The sequence below is a fragment of the Astatotilapia calliptera genome, chromosome 4 (genome assembly GCF_900246225.1).
Source record: "Astatotilapia calliptera chromosome 4, fAstCal1.2, whole genome shotgun sequence".
Lineage (NCBI taxonomy): Eukaryota > Metazoa > Chordata > Actinopteri > Cichliformes > Cichlidae > Astatotilapia > Astatotilapia calliptera.
In genome coordinates, this window is record NC_039305.1 from 10912780 (window position 1) to 10934386 (window position 21607).

The window sequence follows — 21607 nt, forward strand, 5'->3', positions numbered from 1 at the left end:
CCAAGAATCCACTGATCTCTCTTAAAGGACTTCATAAATACCATCCACTTCAGTAAACCAGGCCTTTATGACAAAGCAGAAAGAAGCCACCCTGAGTTGAAAGCATATGACAAACCGCTGGAAGTTCCTAAAACAAACTCAGAGAGCATGGAGAGAAATATTCTTTGGTCTAGCCAGTTAGAAACTGATCTTTTAGAGCACTGCTAATAACATTACATTACCTTAATAAAGGAGAATAAATGTAGAAAAATACAAAAATGTCCTTGAAGAAAACTTGCTCCAGAGTGTACATAACCTGAAAACACAGCTACAACATACAGATAAAGTAATACTTTAGTGACTTTAGGGACAAATCTCTAACTTTTGGTAATTAACCAAGCCACAGTTCACATTAAAACCCCATTGAACATCTGTGGACAGTTTATAGATGGTTCTATTCTTGTCTGAAAAGCTCGGCATGATCCGTTAAAGATGAATGTGATTAATACGCATTTGTGTTACGGCCGGGACCGTTTCAGACGAGTGACAGGACTCAAACGCAAGACGCCGAACAGCTCGTAAATATATTTTAAGAATAATGTTTAATGTGCACACAAAATATTCATAAACAAAAGGTGAGCGTAGACGTTAACTAAATAATGATCTGGTCCGGGTCCGGGGATTGGACTGGAAAGCAAGTCACAAAAGGTCCAGGAAAAGGTCGGGGTCACTGTAACAGAATGCAAATGTTCAAAACATAGATAAGGAGGCATATGAATATGTTGTTTGGCTCAAAATCCTCCTTCGTACTGTGTACTTGCCAACGGAGGTCGGAGATGACATGGAGGGGGAGTAATCCGGGTGTGTAAATCCAAAAACTCCTGGCGTGGAGGCAGAGAGGCAGGTAGGTAGTTTTGGTGGTAGCCTGAGGGACTGCCAGAAAGTCCAGCATCCAAGTAGAAGCTCTTCGCCAGGGGTTTAACAGTTAGGTGTAGCTGAAAAAGGGAGGCGCACAAAAAACAAACATACAGTGAAGCAAAGGTGATTCACAAAAAAACACGTAAGGAAATTATGGTGGTGGCCTGCACTGACTGATGTTTAGCAGAGAATCTGGCGAAGAGAGATTGAGAACGCTGGCCTTATGAGTCCCCCGGCTAATTACCCACAGATGTCAACGATCAGCAAAAACACTGAGGCCCCTCCCAGGGGTGGAGACGCCGGCTCGGAGGGAGACACACTGGCACACACCCGGACCATGACAATTTGTAAAGCCAGCTGAGTCTCTGGGAAGCTTTAAGTGCTGCAAAATGAATTTCCACTAAATTAAAGATCTGAATACTTAAAGCTGAGATTCTAGCTTTTGAAATTTAATTTTAGGGTAGAACAGTTGCGCAGTTGTTAGCACTGTAGCTTCACCACAAGACAGTCCTGGACTTGAATCTGGTCAACTGGGGTCATGCTTTGTGGAGTTTGCGTGTTCTCCCTGCATGAATTCTCCCTACATTTGCTGGCTATCACCCATGATCTAACCATGTGCATGCTAGGTTAATGGGTTATTGTAAATTGGCTATAGGTGTGAACAGTTATCTGTCTCTTTGTTAGTGCTGTGATAGACTGGAGACCTTTCCAGAGGGTAACTCAACTTTACACACCATGACAGCTAGGCTGCAGCCCACCCCGTTACCCTCAAGTGGATCAGTATAAAAATGTCATTATTTTGTGGTTCTAGGTTATTGAGTGTAGACTAATTGTAATATTCAAAACTTTTCAAATATTATATTATTATAGTATATCTAGTTATATTGCAACACAGTGTATGAAATGTGAATGAATCTAAACAATTATGAAACATAATGCCCAATCCAGATGTTTTCATTGCCAGATAATCTCTGTTATTTCTGTGCAGTTCTGCCAAAATGTCTGTAGCCTACATTAGTTTACCTGTTACATTATGATTGTCTTAGCTCTTGTGATTTTGTCCTTTATCCGCCTGTCTGTTCTTTGAAAAAACCTGTTTTTGAACATGGTTCTAAGTAGACTGTAACTGCCAAGTCCTTTGAAAGCATTTGAGTCCAGCGTGTGTCCTGTTGCCAGTTACTGTGAGCATAGCTATCCAAATGAAAGAGAGAGCAACATGTACACCATTGAAGTTCTCTCTCTCGGCACATCTGAGATTTAATGCTAGTGGCATTTGATGGCTGAAAAATATGTATTGACTTCTTTTATTTTCTTTTATAATCATTCACTTAATGAGCACTGTGTTTGAAGCTTTCACTAAACTGTTTTTTGTGATGTGTTTGTCTGAGGTTTCAGCAGGAATTAGCACCCCTTACATATTACTGACATCTTTTCATTTGATCATACAATCTAGTCAATAATGCTTTAACTGAATTTCACAACTATTATGCATAGTCAGTTTTGTTTTTGTTCTTTTTAGAGCTCTAATACTGATTAGATAATACATTTCCAGTACTCCATGGCCCATATTTTTCTAAATGACAGATTATTTGTAGTTGTAATTTCTTTTCACCTTTCTACCAGGACAGGTAGCATTTCATGCTTGTTGAGTTTAATTGTCTTAGCTGACAGTGCCAATAAAATAAGTTCAAAACAGGGATCAGTGCACTGAAATCAACACATTTCACACCATATTTGTTTTTCACACATCAAGCATCAGCTCAGTCAAGCTTCAAACATACGCCACGTATTACACAAAGTTATGCAATGGCTGAGTAAACAACTGACTTCCACACAAACAATAATTCCATGATTTCCACTATAAATCCTCAGAGCTCACAGAGTGTGAAAGCAAGCCATGCATATCTAAGATCAAAGACTACACTATTATACATGCACAAATTAGTTTATAAGAATGGTTGAGATACAAAAGCTTGAATTAGGGCCAGGAATGAAATGGTGACAGGGGCTTAAGTGACTGGGTGAATAGAGACGGGTGAATAATGGGCTTGGAAGTACTCTGGAAGTGAGACCGTGTGGGTGGGGTGGTGCTCATTGAGTAATGATGTCATCATTCAGCTATAGCTCCTGTACAATAAGAGGAGGAACTAGCATTTTGGGTGAATGGATGGTTTCTGGGAACTAATATAATTACAAAAGCTGCAGCACACGGACACCTCCACACATATATAGATAGGGGTGGAATTAGGGCAGTGGATGTTAATATTTATTTTATATTTCTAATAATTTTGTCATGCTTAATAAATAACTTCAGCATTCACTTCTGTGTCACTGAGGTCTCAGGGCCTTTTGCTATCTTTGATTGTAGTAATGAATGTTAAGCGAACATCCAGAGACAGGAACTCTGATTTAAGACTGTGTCTTATTTAGCTGTTTTGCTATTTACTTTTTGATAGATAGAAAGTTAGTAGTAAGGCTTTTGACAGATTTTTGCCTTCTGGCTTTGTCCGAACAGAGAAACAATATCAGCAGCTGCCCTCTGCATTTCTTTTTCCCACCAAGTAAGCTAAAGAAACTGTGAGGAAAGAAGAAAAAGAAACTTTCTTTTAAAAGTGTTCATTTTTTATGTCTTGACAGCTTTCAGAAATGGGATATGTTGTTTTAAAAGAAGAAAATGAAAAAGCTTACTTAACTTTTGACATGCCATGTAATATATCACATAATGCTTTCAGTATCCTCCTGGGTTTGCCTTCTGATTTCAAGGAGCTCCAGTTTCAGATTATTACATGTTTAAGACTGAATTATTTGGAAGAACAGCATGTCACCATTAGAAATGTAATGAAACATGAATGTATGTCCAATATCTAGGTCACCTTTCTTTGGAACTTTTACTTTAAGTTGTTAAAATGAAAGAGACAGACTCTGGAGGTAGCACACAATTCCTCATAACAACAGCATAAAAAGTACTGAATGTCACTTGTTCTGCCTTAGCTGTAATCTTTTGTGCCTTTTGCACTCTGGACCTCATTCAGAATTTACATCTAGAAGGTTTTTCCATATTCAGCAAGGGTCTTGCCCCAGTGGGAGTGGTAGGTGCATACAGGTAATAGCACACGGTGCTCATGCTGTCAGAGGGAAAGGCATGATTGGCCTCCACTCGACAGCAGGCACAAGGGATCCAGATGAAGGGGATATGAACTGTGTGGATGTCTGTGTGGTGCTCATGTTGTTCACCAAATCCCCATAGGATTGCACATATGTGTGTGTATTTTCATATTGGTGTGTTTATGTGCAAATGTGTGTGTAAACATAGAGGAAGGGCTGCTTTTCCAGTCTGCTGGCTGACAGACAGTCTCTTGGTTAATGAGCAGCTGTCGGCCATCACTATTCATGAGCCCTGTCACTCACCTCCTCTCTCAGCGCACCAGCACCTGAAACCCTGAAACCCCTAGTCTCTCATTAGTACTGCAGCAGCAAAGAAACACATCAAAAGTCTCTATATCACAAGGATACATTCAGTCTACATCATGACTGTAATACTTGTACTTGCACATAAAAAAGAAGATATACCGTACGCAGAGCATAAATGAAGCCTGGATCTTCATTAGAATTCAAATTGAAGCATTGTGCATTAGAAGAGTAGGTTTATTCAGGAGGCAATGAATTCAATCAAAACATCATTGCATTTTCATCAGATGCTGAAACAAGCAGACATTTGAGAGTTACTGTAACTAGAAACCTCTGTTTGGTGTGCCCTGGAGGAAATGAATAGAGAGCTGGGGGTTTAACTAAAGACCTCTGTCTGTGCTCCATTCATACGAGAAAAAGTGAAAGAAAGCGAAACACCAGCATGAGTTTTTTATTTGAACATTGGCCTGTTTGCTATGTCTTTGTCAGCTATATCCCAGAGAAACAGGTCAGGACTTATCAGTAACAAAGACAGGAACCTTTATCTATGTGTAATGAAATAAAAAATAACCTAATGTTTGAGGGGTTGAATTTACAGAAGACTTTGTCGAAAAGCTGGAATTCTTCATGGATTTCTTTAGATTGCAAAGTGTAATTTATAACAGACACTGATTCTGTCACCAAAAAAAGAAATGCTATTCATTATCAACTTTTCCTGGATGCTTTTGCACCAAAGAATTCCCACTGTAGCAACCAAAGCCAACAACACACTCCATTCGTATGCACAGTAAAGACAGCATGGGGCTTTTAAGCGTTAGTGTTCGATTATGTAGCGAAAAGAGGGAATCAGAGTAAGTGAGTAAGACAGACGGGTAAAAAAAACAGTGCCTGGAAGAAGACTAATTCCCAATTGTAGTCTGAGAATATTGCTTCATGTCTCCAGTTAGTTCTAAATTATTAAAGAGCGACAAAGTCAGGCCCAATTGTACTCATTACTGTTAAACACATGAAAGCATAATTCAAATGCTGTCAGTTGCGCTGTCAAGCCAGGAGCAAATGATGCAGTTTATCTTTCTAGAAAGAGTATTGATTACTTGGACTTATCCATTTAGGTAGTATAAATATAAGCTGGTATAAATATATAGATTACATTCCACTGGCAGGTTTATACAACCAACAGGGAAAATGTTATTTCCTACCATTGAATGGCGTTTAGCACCCGCACACTTCAAGCAGAGTATTTTGTCTTTGCAGTTCACTTCTGCTTTGCAAGATTTATGAAAAGTGTCCAGGTGCCCATGAAATGCTGCCACTTCTGATTCTCTCTGATAGAATAACAACCTTGTTAGTGCCACTACTGATGCATTGATCACTCAGTGAGTGAAGTGAAGACAGAGGGAAAGGAGGGGGAAAGATGGAAGGGGTGTGACTGAGTAAGAGGTGGAGGATTTCTTTGCATTCAGGTCCACAGACAGGAGACAGGACTCACTGAGGTGAATGGAAACAATTTGTTTCCCTCGCTTTTCAACTGAAGTCTGAGCCAATGTGTTCTCAGAGCTGAATCATTCGGTCTCTGTCTTTCCTTTTCGCTCTTTTGCTCACAGCCTTGTCTGAGTTATGGCAAAAAATCATTTTGTATTGAGCGATGGGGTAATGCTGCTACCACTCTCTCACTTACTCTTGCTCACTAACAAGTCAGAAGCACACATGCATGTGAAACATAGCTGAATACAAGCCCCCTCTGATTATTCCTCATGTCTTTCTGATCAGGGCTAAGTTTGTTCATTAACACTGTCTGCCTTGAATTTATGAACATCTGTTCATGTTCAAATTGCTCTGAGTAATTCATCCAACTCTTGCCTGTCTAGTGAATGACTACCACTCTCTTTTTCTCCCATCTTTCTGATTTTCTGCATTGCTCTACCTCTCATTCTGTCTTTCACCCAATCTGGTAAGTAAGACACACTGATTACTTTGGCTGTCAGGAAAGACCAGCAAAAAAAGTTGTCTTCCTTTTACTTAGGACTAAGTTAACTTAAGTGAGGCTGGCATGGCGGTAGCAGTGCTTGCGGATTTAGCCGTGGTGGTGCTGAGAGTTGCAGCAGACGGAAAATTACGAATAGGATGTGTGTGCTGGAGGTGGCGGGGGTGTTCTCAAGCTGTGTGTTTAAATCTGGGCTCTCTGTCTGCCAGATAATCATCTGACACTCTCAGACACACAGGGCCTTGGGCTTCCGAATCATCACTGAGCTGTTTGTCCACTCGCCCAGGGATTTCTGTTTCCCTCCCTCGCCTTCAAGTCATTTTTTCAAACTGCTTTACTAATGTTAGCTTTGTTGATAAGCGCTTGACGGAAAAGGCATCCGTGGAAATGATTCCCCCAACCCTTCATGAGATAAAGGAGCTGTGGATGGGACCTGGCAGGCGAGGTGCCTGCATGCACGCTAATAAGAGAACCCCTGCTCAGCGGCAAATGCTCATGATTTTTACATGCCCACACAGACACACACATCCAAGCCTATGCATGAAGGACCATGCTCGTGCTTGAAATGATCCAAGTTATTCCCCACCAAATGTACAGTACAAGATGCTAAACTGAGAGCAGCATGCACACGTGCACACACATCAGTGGGTTGGAAAATAATGTCTGCTGTTATCTACTGTGACACAACATCCGCATTTGGCTGGACGCATTGAGACCAAGGATATGTCCCCGTTCTCCCAGAAATGTAAATGTTTCCACTGACTCTCTCTAATTAATCGTAACATCTGTTTAATTTGTTCATTTCTCACTGTGACTTTGTGACACGTTCAGCTTAGTTAGAATCAATGTCACAGGAGAGGAGCTGAGGGAAGGGAAAACTAGAGGGAGAAAGCGGGACGACCAGACAGTCCAACAACAAACAATAGAAAAATATCTAACATTTTCAGCTCCAGAATAATGAGACACTGCGCAAGAGAGTAGCAGCCACAGGGAGCGAGATAAGAGAGAACAGAGACAAAAAGGATAGTTCAGGAGATGCCATCATGTTCTTTTTCCCAGTATGTGGTATGTAAGAATTTTGCAGCTGCGTTACAAATGTAAACCTGGGTCAACTCATTTGTACCAGCTCCAACCATTCATAGGTCTTATCAGATTGTTCATGGAGTAGATGCAATGCAAAGCTAGCCAAGACCAAAGCTTACAAGGTGATATATTGTGCATCACACGGATAAGGGTTTTTCATTAGAGTGCAAACGTAATTAAAAAACAAAACACCACTGTACCATCTTGTGGAAATTGCGCCTTTAGCAGTATAACATTTAGCAGTATAACAATGGTCAGCAATATGAAAAAAAAAAAAAAAGATAAATTCGTTTTTGTTTTAGTTTTTTTTGTTTGCTAATCTTATGCAGAATTATAATTGTAGAAAACAATTGCTTACATACAGTTTTACCTTTCTTTTCAACATTATATCTTGCATTGTATTTTTTTTTAATTTGATATTGGTAATATGAAACACGTCTGAAAAGAAATAGAAAATCCGTATTTCATGGTACGTTGTTTTCCCATCCACAGTTTTAAGCACCACTCTTTGTATTGGGTATGTTCATATCTGCATGCTTAAAATGCCATTTTCCTGACACGAAAGAGCAATTCCATGGTATTCTCACAGGCTTTCACAGAGCTGAGCTCCCAGATCAGTCGGATGAAGAGCTCCTCTCAATGCTCTGTGCATCTGTGTGTGATGGTAAAAAACACACCACAGTGGTTTCCAAATGATTGTCATATTTGACATCGCAATTATGAGGATTTATTTGGCTATATCAGCATGTCAGAAACATTATCATCTATCAGCAGAGATGGTATTTGTGCACAGCACTAACAAAGGCTTAGCACACAGCAGAAACAAAATTTTGGAAACAATGTCACAGGAGTGGTGGGCCCTAAGATGGAATGTGGACAAAAGAAAAGGGCACAGTACTGTGGAAATACCATATTGACAGTCACATTGCTCTTTTGCTTGATCATTATTCTGAGATAGTGGCAACAGATGACCTTTCGTGGTCAAGAGCTTAGTGTGGTTAAAATTCAATTGAGTGGAAGAGAGCAGAAAGGAGAAAAACATGGTAACCTTTATTCTGCCATTGATGCTAACCTTGAACAATGGTCCCAAAGGGGATGAGAAACTTGTACTCTAATGTGAGCAACAGAATGGGCTTTAGAGTGTGTGTATATGTGAGTGCTGTGTATTGGAATGATTCTGTGAGAATTTACTAATCATTTGAGTCTATTTCACATAAATAGTCATTTTCACAGCTCTCCCTTTTCTAACAGAAATGATTACATTTCCACAGCTTATCGTCTATTTCTTTACTGACCCCGTCTCTTATTCCTGCTATCCACTGTTTCATCATTCCCTTTCTGTCTGATCTCCACCTTCCCTCTTGAGAACCAAAAGAGCGCTAATTGAAATAAATGAACTGGAGAACACATCAGAGTAGATTGCATCTTCTCTGTGAGGATTCTGACTGAATGCTTGTTAGGCGAATGTTGCAGAACTAGTTTGTATTGAAGAGCATGTCTTATGTATTAAACTTTGACCAGTCATTGCAGACAGTGACATGTAATCATGGCCGTTGTTCTAACCTGCTTGCCAGGTTGGGAGAGGAAAACAAAACTAAATAAACAAACAAATAAAAAAAAATCTGAATTATTTTTGTTTGTTTTTATTTGGACACCAACGTTTGACAAATGCATTCGTTTTTCATTCACACAACAGGCTATTGCTCATAAAGTTCTGTACAGTATATAAAATTAGTACAACAAACACTATACATAGGAGGGGCAGTGCATGATGGGACAGGAGGAGAGGCGTTAATGATGGCACTGTATAAATGTTAGGAAAAAAAAACAGAGCAAATTAAACATGCTAGATACAATTAGTCAACTAATTATGTTACAGGAGGTATTTGGAGGATTAAAAAAATGTAACTTGCTAAAGGAAAAACTAATAAAACTTGCACAGAAATCTAACTTCTGTAATATTTCACAGCTCCATTTGTTAATTCAAAGAAGACTGTTTAAGCCAACGTACAGAGACAGACTGTAGTAATAACATTATCTAAAGCGAAATCCCAGAGCTGCTCCACAGACAGTGAATAATGGAATTACACTTGTGACACTACAAGTGCACCCATGGTAATTTTACTGAGACGTGACAATCTCTGATGCATAGCTCTACAATAAAAAGGATTTTGAAAAAAAAAATCTCCACGGAAAATGTATGATGGATCTACTTCTGCAACATTATTAACTCCAGTTTTGATGTTATAATTTCTACTTTAGGGGCTATTAAGCTGCTATCTAACTGTAATAGCAAAATATAAATTTGGTTTAAAGCTGGTTTTTCCATTTAAAGCCTAAGTGTTCTGAATTGTTCCTAACCTCCTCTTACAGGCCCTGTGAAATTGGCCAGAAGATGTGCAAAAAACAGGAGACTAGTCCCCATCCTCTGAGGATGGTTCATGCTGCTGAAAGAGCAGTAACCCTCTCACTCTCTAGTCCTATAATCCTGCCCAAAGATACAAACAAACAACATAGTGACACAAAAATAACAAAATCGTATTTAGCACCACTGAAGAGCAAATTGTTCCAAGTGAACAGCAATGCACTTTGTTCAGATAGCAAGATATGAACAATACAGAGAAACAAAAACCTCTGAGCAGGGCAGAAAAATGAAAACAGGTTGTGTCAGCAATTCTAAAAGCCTTTAAGAGAAGCTTGAAATGTCTTGTGGTTTGAAGGACTGCAGTTCAGACTAGAGAGCATTTAAACAGCATATTCTCAATTTGTGCCTTACCTCAATCCAGGTATTGAGGTATGCCACAGCAAGTATACAGTATACCACAGTAGGGACAATATTACGATGACTTACACACTACTCTGGTCTGTAGAAACATGGGCTCAAAAAGCAGTCCAATCAAGGAAACAACCTTATTTGTTCAAGTAAGTGTCGAGTTCAATAACTAGCTACACCAAATGAATACAAATCAAGGCAATTCACTGAGCAAACTGCAGTTGAAGGGTAAAAAGGATAATTTATCATTCCAGCACACAAGAAATTAATTATAGTGCTTCTGTGTAATTAATATGCAAGGCTAGTTCACAACTGCTATGCAATTGGCTTTAGAGTAAAATCCAAGCATGCAAGAATGGCAACATCTCTGACTTTTTTCAGTCTCAGTCTTTGTTAAACATTAGATACGAAGCACCACTCAAGTGACCATTACCAGTAAAATACAGACTATTCCTTTGTGTGATTGGAGAGATCCATCTTGTTTGTGAAAGTGGTCATGGTCAAGTGGCATAGTCCTTGAAATTCAAGAGGATCATTTACAGCATAGTGAAACAATGAGGAAAAAAACAAAGACACAAGAACAAATTAAATATATTTAACTGAAATAATTCCCTTTGGTAAACGTGCTTTGTTCTCATTGTTGCATATCTTCTTTCTTACTATTATTCCCGCTGCTGGAAAGCCATAGAAACCATGTCATTGGCTGTTGAAGAGTCTTAAATAAAACCCACCACATACAGGATCATAACATAATAAATATTGTTTGGGGCAGCAGTTAAAGCCTAGTTTCTCTTGCTGAAAACTTGCTGCGCAGGCCTATGTATGGGTTTGTTGTTGCCAAAGCGTTAACCATTGAAGCATACTTTTCCAACTTGGAATCCAAACTTCTGGTTGCTGCCGCCAAAGTCTGCCGGAGCAACATCTATAATAGGAAGTAATTCTGCTGAGGGGGAGTCAATCTCTAAGACAGTCTTTTCCTGACCTTTGCGAAGCTGAAAGAGAAGAATGAAAGCAATTAATGGAATTTGCTCGGTTTAAATCGACTACTACCTCTCTCCACTTTCCTCTTAATCCTAATTCAAGTCACTGATTTGGTAGTCACCCATGTACTGAATCAAACACTAGCCGACAACAGCAACACAATTGACAAACACATTAGCTTCATTAAGGTTAATTCCCATTTGTGCAGCTAGTCCCTTTCCCTGGCACTGTCACTGTACTGACCTGGCATCCATCATGCACTGCATTGATGAAAGGGCTTTTGGCTTGTGTCAGCTCCTCATCGTTGCTCCCCCGGAAGCGGAGGGCATGCTGGTAGGAGAGGGAAGTGCTGTCAAACCAGCCTGCTGAGTTCTGGCAGTTATAAGTGAAGGACTGCTTGGCCGTGGCACTTAGTAGTTTCAGGAAGGTCAGCTGAACTACATGAACAGGGTTCCCATCTCTGTCATTGTAGGAGAACTGAATGCCACAGATACACAGGTATTAGTGTTCAAGCTAAGCAAAAAAAATGTTCAAAACATCACTCAAATCTCACAGAGTACACGGAACCCTCCACTTTCACCCCAACAATAAGGCTGCACCTCACTGAGATTAGGAAAAAATAACTTGTTATTAAATAGTTTCAAATTATAATGAAGGCATTTACATGTGCAAGGGTGAAAATGACAGTGAAGGAAAATTAGAAAGCAATGGAATTAAGGGAAGGAAAAAAATAATCTATTCCAATGACCTGGTGTGAATGAGTCAGTGAATTACAACTGGCAGCTCTGTGATTATCTGAGAGGGTTATGAGACCTCTAAATAGGTGCACATGAGAGACCACGAATACTAGTCAATGAGACACAGCTGCCAGTGACTGTGTGAGTCATTCTGACTGCTGAAATCAAAGGCTGGCAATATCATATTAGCTATGTCATTGCATGTGATCTACTAAATTATTATAAAATTACACAGTAAAGAGATTTACAGAGAAGCACAAAAATATGTTTGCAACCAGGTGCACTTGGATGGACACACAAACGTACATCTACAGAATCACATGAACATAATCCTAAACATTAGTATCACTCAGGTAAATTACCCAACAGCAGCTCGGATAAGTAGTTTACCTGAAAAGAACTGCCAGGCGTTTGGAACTACTTGAGATTAATGCTAGGAGGTGGGGTTGGTTAGGTTTAATAATATGTTTATTTTTGTTGTACCTGCTTGCCTCTCCTGAATTGGCTGTACCAGCTTCCTGGTTTCTCTTTGTTCCATGCTGCTAATTTCACCTAGATACAAAGAAGAACACAAGTACTGTTTGTAGTGCAAAATTATAAGGATCGAGGGATATAGTGAGCAATTTGTTGTCTGATTTGTGCATTTCAAAGACTTCTATCAAGAGACTGGAGACTCACCATCTCCGCCTTTTTGTCAGGGAAGAGACAGGTCTGTCCATCAGCAGTGAAATTACAGAACACCTTGATGGAGTCTCTGTTACACCCCTGGTTAGGATCTATCCAGTAGTCACCTGCAAAACCCACAGAATAATGGCATCAATCAATTACACCAAATGCTGATATAATGAAAACAACTAAGGTAACAAAATGGTGAGCAGCCTCTTGACTTAAAAGGGTGAGGGTTAAAGAAGATGCACATCACTTTTCTTTGAAGTAGATCTCTGATTAAATATTTGTTGGCAGCAAGTGGTGAAAGAAGCATTAATTACTAAGCATATTTCTTGCTAACCATCTTTGTATTTCGGTTGAACCATCATGAGCTCTTTGCATGTCCGAGCAGGGCTCTCAAAGGATCCAAGAGGCCGTCTCATGAGCTCCACTTCGTTTTTCATAGAAGACAGCGTGGCAAACACTTCTTCCATTCCTTCAACTTCCTCCAGAGGCTGGTCTCCTTGGAGGGGCTCCTCCATGTCCAATTCTATATTGTCATCCCTAGGTGGGGCTGCTCTTCTTGTCCGTTCCGAGTGCCTTCTTCTCTTCCGCCTGCCTTCCATGATAGGAAGGGGCTCAATGATTGTTGCAGGCAGTCCCTAAGGGAAGCAGAGTCAAAAAGGGGTCAAATAAAAAGAAAGAGGATAAAACCAGAACTGAGGTCACAAAGTGGATTATTGCAGGTACTCACTGGAGGTCCTGGGGGACCAGCAGGACCCGGATCTCCTCTGGGACCAATGACACCCTGGGAAATAGAAGGGGACAAAACTTTATGTCAATCACGTCTCACCTGTAGCCTCTCTAGGGCCTCTAGGCTAAATTCTGACATTATCCGGCCAGATATGGATGCCGCTTTAAAGGATTATCCAGCTGTGTGCATCAGCACGCTGTGGTCAAAGCCTTCACTCTCAAGACACACTATACTAGTTTTCATAACATCACACAAACCAGAGCCAAATCCTATTAAAATGGAAAAATGGAAAAATCAGACACAAGGCAAGCATGGCTGTACAGCAGGCTTTTAGTTCCAAAGACATGCCGTAAACACAGCAGAGTATTATGATTATGAAGCATGGTACATTTAAGCCAACAAAGGTACTTTCTCTCTCTTCCCCAGCATATGTTCCCAGCAGCTGCTTACGAAGCAGAGGTGTGAACACAGGAAGAGCAATGTATAAATAAGAGAAATTACTTAGCTCACCGTTTCTCCCTTAGATCCTTTCTGGCCAGCTGCACCCTAAGAGAGGAGATGATGAGTATGTTAGTATTAAAAACATACATAAATTTTTAGCAGCTATTAAAGATTAGAAAATGATCTAATTACTCAAGAAAGCACTGCAAAATACTAATCAGGCACCTTCTCAATAGCAACAATAATCTGCAAGCCAGCTGCTATGTTGGGTCATAATAAGTTATTATTTATTATTTATGCATTTCAAGCTTGTTGAGGTGTGTTTTACATTTGTACAAATTATTTTACGAAAAAGTATAAACAAGACAAAATTTACTGACATAGCTGCATACAAATGCTCATGCAAATACTAATGTTTTGGCCTTAGCAAAATCTAAGGATCCACCATGTATGGCCACTCAAAACGATTATTTATACATGTATGCAGTAGATGAAAAAGAGGACACTGTCTTAAGGGCTGCTGTGTAACACTTACTGCGAGTCCAGGTGGTCCTGGTGGGCCAGTGGGTCCAGGAGGACCATTCATACCCTGGATATAAGCAAAGATTTATCATATCTTGTTTGTAGACTGACGTTCTGCATGTATTGGTGTTCCTTGCTGCAACCATATATACCTCATCTCCTTTGGATCCTTGTGCACCCTGGTTTCCTGGCAGGCCTCTGTCTCCTTTCTCACCTGGTTCTCCCGGGGGGCCAATTAGACCAATCAGCCCACCATGACCCTGCAAATAGAGACATGGTTCATCATCACTGTGTCATTATATTTAGACTGGTGCAAAACGGCCTCTCTGTCGAAAGCTAAACACTCACTTTATCGCCCTTGCTACCAGGATCTCCTCTTAATCCTGGGAGTCCTGGTGGCCCCTGTTTACACAGTCAAATGTATTATTTACATCAGTAATGTAGAGTGTACAAAATATAATTTTTTCTGTTTTCATTATTTTATGAAAACCGATTCAAATATTAGCCACATATAAGAATCCTACTATTGGTCCTGGTGGTCCAGTCTGCCCTAGCGGTCCATTTAATCCTGGTTCACCCTGCAAAAAACACACACACAAAATATCAATGTGTATGGTATTCAAAGTCAATTTCAGTTTCCTAATATTATGCCACCTTTGAATAAAAATACAATTTTGCATCCATATACATACCGCTGGACCTGGAATGCCTCGAAACCCTTCTGGACCAGACCTTCCTGGCTGTCCTTGGGGTCCCACTGGGCCTGTCTTCCCCACTGATCCCGGGGGTCCACTTGTCCCCTACAGAGCCAGGAGACAGATGCAAGAGCAAGGCATCAATAGCAAAATAGATCAAAAAAGGATTCTTCAGAGAGATCACTGTTTTTTGAGCTTACCTTAGCTCCCTTCATGCCTTGCTTTCCTTCTTTTCCTGCAGCACCGACATGGCCCTGAAAAAAACAGCAGAGAATGGCATGAGCATGAGTATTATCTGCAAATAAACACTTCATATACCTATACATGCAAAAAAATATATATACAATATATATACTGTAAACTACGATTACCCTCCTTCCAGGTGGTCCTGGAGGACCAGGCTCTCCTGAAGCCCCTGGCGGTCCCTGCAGAAATAAGAGGGGAAAAAAAGAAAAAGAAATTCCCATCAGTTGGAAAGAAACTGGCAACCTTTACTTAATGTCACTGTGTCAACAAATGAACAAGATTTCAATTAATCTTATAAAAAATGAATGTTAAAAGAAACATTGCTGTTTACTGCTTTGCCGGGATCTCCACTATCTCCTTTAGGTCCTGATGCACCATCGACTCCCTGAACAAATCAATGTAATGTAAGAATAGAGACTAAAAAAAATCAACAACAACAAAAAAAAAAAAACAGAATACGACAGTAAATAGAAACATTAGCTCTGACCTTGACACCAAGCTCACCAGGGGGCCCTGCATCTCCAGGGAATCCAATAGGACCCTACAGGCAAAAGCAGTGAGTTAAAAAAGCATCATATGTGGCACTAAAGGACTAGCCGGCCTAATAGCAAGAAAGCAATAAAATGTCACTGATCTGCAGAGACTAACAAGGTTGCCTTTGGGTCCGTCTTCTCCTGGTGTTCCTCTGGGCCCAGGGGGGCCAGCTGCACCGGGAGGACCAGAATCCCCCTTTTCTCCGACATCGCCTTTGGGACCCTGAGACACCAGCAAATGTAATGACAATCCTTGAAAGGTTAAGGAGCCTAAGGAAAGATAAAATGAACTTAAAAAGACCAGAAGATGGCATAAAGGTAATGTGACTCACAGCAATGCCAGGCTCTCCAGCTGGTCCAGGGTCTCCAGCTTCTCCATCATCACCCTGATGGTGAGGGAAAAATTGATAACACTCTATACACACAAGTTCACGTTTACACACACACAAACCACTACTATTCTACTGTATGTGCATATGCACACACGTGTCTTTACTAATGGGAAACGCTGACCTTCTCTCCAACAAGTCCAGGCTGTCCGACTCCACCAGGCATTCCAGGTGGGCCCTGTGGCAGGAGGAGAGAGAACAGCTTGAACTGCAGCATCATAAAACAAGAGTGAGTTTCAAATATTCATCTGATTTTTGAAAATCAATTTTTGCAGCATTCTGCAGTATTTTGTGTTTGTTTGTCAGCAGTTTTCCCACAGAAGGCAGAAACTGGAACAGAGTTTTCACAACACAAGAAAATACTGTCAGATTTGCTGTGTGGATATTGTCTAAATCACAGAGGGTGGATATTCTATTTCCTCTCTTTCTATCACTTGGTTTGTTTGTTTGTGCAAGTATGTTATTATGCACACACATATGTCAGTGTACTTTGCCCTGTGTCTAGAGACAAACCCAGAAAAAAACATGTTTTTGGTAGAGTGCACAAGCCTGGGAGTTGAATACAGCCACGCACTACTACTGAACTCCTGCTGTCAACTGCTTTCCTCACATGCTGTCTCACCCCCATTTCACTCTTTCCCACTATTCCATGTACCGGTCCATTTATGGATCCAACCACCTCTGCACCGCTGTATTTCCAAGCTTCCTGTGATGAAGCAAAAGTGTGGCTCATATGCTTTCTGCAACTTGCTGCTAAATAATTGACTGGCATGAGAGGCTGTAGAGGGACGGCCATTACTAGAGGTAAATATAACTGCCTCTCAAGGATAATAGTCTAATACTTCTTAATGATTCATAGAGCAGTAAATATAACTCTCTCCCAGGGATTATATCCTAATTCTATTTAATAATTCAAGTTTCAAAGGCAGCGTGGAAGGAAGTGCTGAAAAGAGACTGTATAGATGAAGGGCTGGAAAATACAAAGCATTGTGCTTTGTATTTCACCGCACGAGCTATTACATTGGTATTTTTGATAGTACTGTGTATCTGTTATTTTAATGCTTGCACAAGGTGTGTGTTACTTCAGTATTTACAGACTTTCTACTTTTAAAATGTATTAAATGACAAAAATGCTAATGAAATCTTAATGACTAATTTTCCTAAAGACCAGATCAAGAACAAAGAATAAATATTTTCAAAGCTCTGAAAATGATCTGAAAAGTTACAGGATCATGGCAGAGTAATTATGAAAAGTTATGCACATCTATTCATCACGAGAGGCAAATTAGAATATCTGGTAATACTGATTATGCTGATTAGCATTACTAAATCAAGCAAACTGTGCTGGTGCATTTATTGTTTTAACTAATTTAACACTTGTTTCTTCACTTTGTGCATTTTCCAGTCCATGTTTTGCATGCACATGAACAGCTTTATAAACATTAAGACTAAGTCCTGAACAAAAATCTATCAGAGAATTTTGTAGCCAAAAAAGATTTCAACTTTCAGGAGAAAATGCCTCTGACATTAAAATCAGTTTAGATGAAATAAAAATGAATTTAGATCATGCTCCACAATGAGTGCTTTGAGATTTTTCAAGACTATGGGCAAGTGATGGAACTTTTTGTACATGTATAGTTGTCTCTTTCTTTATGTTTATTGAAACTACCTTTGTAATAAATGTAGTATAATAGTGCAGTATTTATATCTAGGTATGTAATTAAAAAAGATATTTTAAAAAATGAAAAAACTACCTCTCCCCCAATTGGCCCTTGAGGACCGCGTGGACCCGGCTGTCCTGGAGGCCCCTGTGAAGACAGAAATGACATGTTTAACTAAAAATTATAACGATAATAATAACAACAGAAATGCAGCTGAATGTAACTGAATGTAAGTAGTGCATTAGCTAGTGCTTTTAAATTAAAGTCCATGTTGAATTGTTTATGAAATGGAACTAAGTATCTATGATTGCTATCGTAGTGACACGGTGAAGACATCCACACAGGTCAGACAGTTATCCTCAGTATGACACAGGCTCCGATTCATTCTCAAATTCCCCAAACATCCTCTCTCATATTCTCTCTTATTAATAAGAAACATCTATCCTGTGATGTGCAAGACCATATTCTTCAAACCAGGGACAGCATGTGATTTGACTCTTCTGTGTTGCTCAAGAGAGCGCCAAGCAATTAATCCTAAATGTGCTCGGCTTCAGTTTCAGTTGAGTAGATGCTGAGCCGCGCTCTGAATCACTCTGAAGTCTTGGAGGGAACCTTGTGTTGCAAAGACACTGAAACAGAAAGACAGACAATCTGCCCAGAGAGAGACTATGTGGCAGAGGTGGGACCAAGTCATTGTTTTGCAAGTCTCAAGTAAGTCTCAAGTCTTTATCCTCAAGTCTCAAGTCAAGTCTCAAGTAATGTCAGGCAAGTCAGAGTCGAGTCTCAAGTCACTGGTGTAAAAGTCCGAGTCAAGTCACAAGTCTGAAACTTTGAATTTCAAGTCCTTTCGAGTCTTTAAAAAAAACAAACGAAAAAATAATGTTGCAGTTATGCTAAATGTAAATATTAGACCATGTAATTTTTAAATCTGTGTTTTTCTCAACACATGACAAAATAGTGAACTTAGAAAATATACACAAATTGTGAAATTGCACCTCTTTAAAATGCAGCTCAATTAAACCTAGCTCCAATAATAATTTTCACCGACAGTTCTGAGATAAGCTGCATGTTATTCTTGGATGCGGTTGTAGGACCGGCTTTAAAATCGCATGACAAAAATATCATACATATTAAAAAAAACTGAATCACCAACGTAGCCTGGACAACATTTGCTAGTTAGATGAAGTCAACTATCTCATCTTAGCATATTTATATGCATATTTATAATTATACGGTTCTTGGAGTGAGTGCACACACTCATGAAGTTTAGTAACTTCAGGTCACTGCAACAAGCCCAGGTACAGTTTACCGACAGATGGGTGCAGGACCTTGAAATGCACCGTGTAGAACGAAAGACCATCGTACGTATCATAAGTTTACCAGTCTCACAAATTGTCGTCATAAATACACATTCCTTAACCGTTTATTAATAGGACCTTTGAGCTCAACGGTAATTAATTAGTAGTGGAAATAATTTCTGGTAGCGTTACAGAAATGTAGCAGTGACAACAATATTGTATGCTGTAATCACCGCGCGGATAGGAGGCGGCTGGCTTGACCGCGGCTCACAAATGACGGCTCACTTTACCGCAGTCTGTAATCGCACTGGGCAATTAGTGATACAAAAACCCTGTTTTATCCTGTGAATAAAAGTATATGTTTTTGTCAATGTACCATAATAACAGAAGCGAAACGCAATATTGTGTCAGGACAATTCACTATTTATGCACAATAAATAAAGGAGCATAGCGCGACAATTTCTGTTCAGCGCCAGACTTGCTTGTAACCTATATCACTAATTATGTTATGAAAATGACGCATTAACTACAACAGCAGACTGACCTTCGTGTAAATGCTTGGAGCAGACTAACCTGTGAGAGTTCTGGGACGTTATATTTGATCTTTGAATGGCTGCAATCCAGGCCATCCGTCGCGTCTTTGTTACTTCGGAAACATGGCTCGAACAATTTCTCTTCAACGACGTAATCCGATAACAACCGATCTCTTTACCCGTCGGCTTCCCGTGGCTGTCATGCGACCGGCTATTGCAGTTAATAATACAACAGCTTCTTGACATTTTTGTGTTTCTTTTTATCGCTGTATAACTGATTTTAATTGAAAGCCTGTGTGCGCTAGTACCGCTTGCCACGAGTTCCCAGAATCCTTTGCGGTTCTACCCGTGAATGACGTCACATTTTCAATCTCTATATAATATGCATGTTAAATTTTATATTTGGGGTAAAATATCAAGTCTTTTCAAGTAAACCGGTTCAAGTCCAATTCAAGTCCCAAGTCATTGGTGTAAAAGTCCAAGTCAAGTCACAAGTCTTAGAACATTTTTTCAAGTCAAGTCTAAAGTCATAAAATTAATGACTCGAGTCTGACTCGAGTCCAAGTCATGTGACTCGAGTCCACACCTCTGCTATGTGGGACTAGAGGAAACACATATCCTTCTGGTGGAGAAATACTTCGGCATTAGGGGGAAGAATTCTGTGATCCGCGGCACTCACACATGAATGAAACTTCCCCACTGAGTCCTCAGCATCTCTCTTCTCTCCCTCTCTCTTGTTTTGGTTCCATTTTAATGCATTCCCTCCCTAATCTGGCTGTGGAGAAGAGGGGCTATAGAGAATCTTGTTGAGCGTGTGTTCATGGCTGACAGCGTTGTGAGATGACTGTCACAAAGGAGGATGCTCATTAGACGGCCAAGGCTGAGGCTAATCTGATTAGCAGCTGTCACACCGTCTTCCTGCTCACAATAAGAGCCCCGCCTCTTCCTTCCACTCCATTGCTCCACTGCCTCCTTTCTGTCACTGCTTCTTTTTCTGTTTTTATTTATCTTATTTCTTTCTTTCACATACAGAATGACCTATTCATTTCCTGGGATAATCTTTCTTACACATGAAGCCAAGGTCTATTGGGTACTACTACTTTTCAATCTTGGCCTTAAATCACAGATTAAAAATGATGTAGCGATATTACAGGTTAATGCATTTAAATAGCTTTCTTTCAACTAATAATAATTATTTATAAAATATAACCAAATGCCCAAATTTACATGCCAGATTTTAATGACTGACCTGTCAGCATAACATTGACTGCTATGGAGCTAATGAGGGACTATAAGAAGTCTTAAGGATTGCTCATTTGTTAAGCGTGTCATTATGTCACTGCTGTGATATGTCTCTACTAAAATCTTTTGCTCGCTATGATATTGTGCATGCTGGCTCTCTGACACGGCTTACTGGGATCATTACCTGGAGCGGAACCGTAGTTAACATTATTAGTTTCACTTGTGCTTTTGCTGTTATGACAAGTCACACTGCCTGCGTATCAAAATGTCTGTTATTGGGAAAACACAAATATAGCTAGGTTTTCATAAATTCCTCCAAGGTGGAATTTGTCAGCTATTACGGTTTTCAAGCATGTTTTAAGGGGAACACTACTGGAGGCATTTTCTTAAGCACTTGTCCACATGAGGTCCCAGAGCAGCTGGAGCTCAGCTATCACTGGCCAGGAGGTGTTGGGCATCCTAGGAAGGTTGCCAGTCCATTGCAGGGACACATACAGTGATTCCCACTCACATCCATAAATAAAACCAATTTAGAATCACCACTTAATCTAATGTGCATTTCTTTCGACAGTGAAAGGAGACCAGTGTATCCACAGAAAACCTACACAAGCTTTGACAGAACACCCTTATTTCAGGATGTAGTTGACTCCTCTTTAATTTGTGTGCATTTGGCTCACAATAAACTGGAAAAGCCAAGACTGGATTTTCTTTGGATATCAGTCTTACCTCTTGTAAAAACATCAGCACTAATCACTGACCTCAGAAAAACCAGCCCCACGCAA

At 40.0% G+C, this 21607-nt stretch overlaps 1 protein-coding gene and 1 long non-coding RNA gene across 3 annotated transcripts in view; both read right to left on the reverse strand.

Annotated features, from left to right (window-relative positions):
- Positions 1–562: 562 nt before the first annotated feature.
- LOC113020005 (uncharacterized) lies at positions 563–1234 on the reverse strand. The gene is made up of 2 exons (XR_003272131.1): positions 1072–1234; positions 563–974 (listed from the first exon to the last, which is right to left on the reverse strand). It is a non-coding gene; the product is annotated as an uncharacterized LOC113020005 (long non-coding RNA).
- Positions 1235–8999: 7765 nt separating this feature from the next.
- col5a3a (collagen, type V, alpha 3a) overlaps positions 9000–21607 on the reverse strand; it is a 46375-nt gene continuing 33767 nt past the window's right edge. For both annotated transcript variants that reach the window (XM_026164624.1, XM_026164623.1), the window contains 20 exons: positions 17846–17899; positions 16216–16269; positions 16035–16088; positions 15818–15925; positions 15657–15710; positions 15501–15554; positions 15295–15348; positions 15124–15177; positions 14921–15028; positions 14753–14806; positions 14577–14630; positions 14381–14488; positions 14242–14295; positions 13776–13811; positions 13266–13319; positions 12873–13173; positions 12542–12654; positions 12347–12415; positions 11370–11603; positions 9000–11137 (listed from right to left, as the gene is read on the reverse strand). In XM_026164624.1, the coding sequence (XP_026020409.1) occupies positions 10991–11137; positions 11370–11603; positions 12347–12415; positions 12542–12654; positions 12873–13173; positions 13266–13319; positions 13776–13811; positions 14242–14295; positions 14381–14488; positions 14577–14630; positions 14753–14806; positions 14921–15028; positions 15124–15177; positions 15295–15348; positions 15501–15554; positions 15657–15710; positions 15818–15925; positions 16035–16088; positions 16216–16269; positions 17846–17899 (1818 nt within the window). In that variant the 3' untranslated portion in view covers positions 9000–10990. The remainder of the gene's footprint in view (positions 11138–11369; positions 11604–12346; positions 12416–12541; positions 12655–12872; positions 13174–13265; positions 13320–13775; positions 13812–14241; positions 14296–14380; positions 14489–14576; positions 14631–14752; positions 14807–14920; positions 15029–15123; positions 15178–15294; positions 15349–15500; positions 15555–15656; positions 15711–15817; positions 15926–16034; positions 16089–16215; positions 16270–17845; positions 17900–21607) is intronic.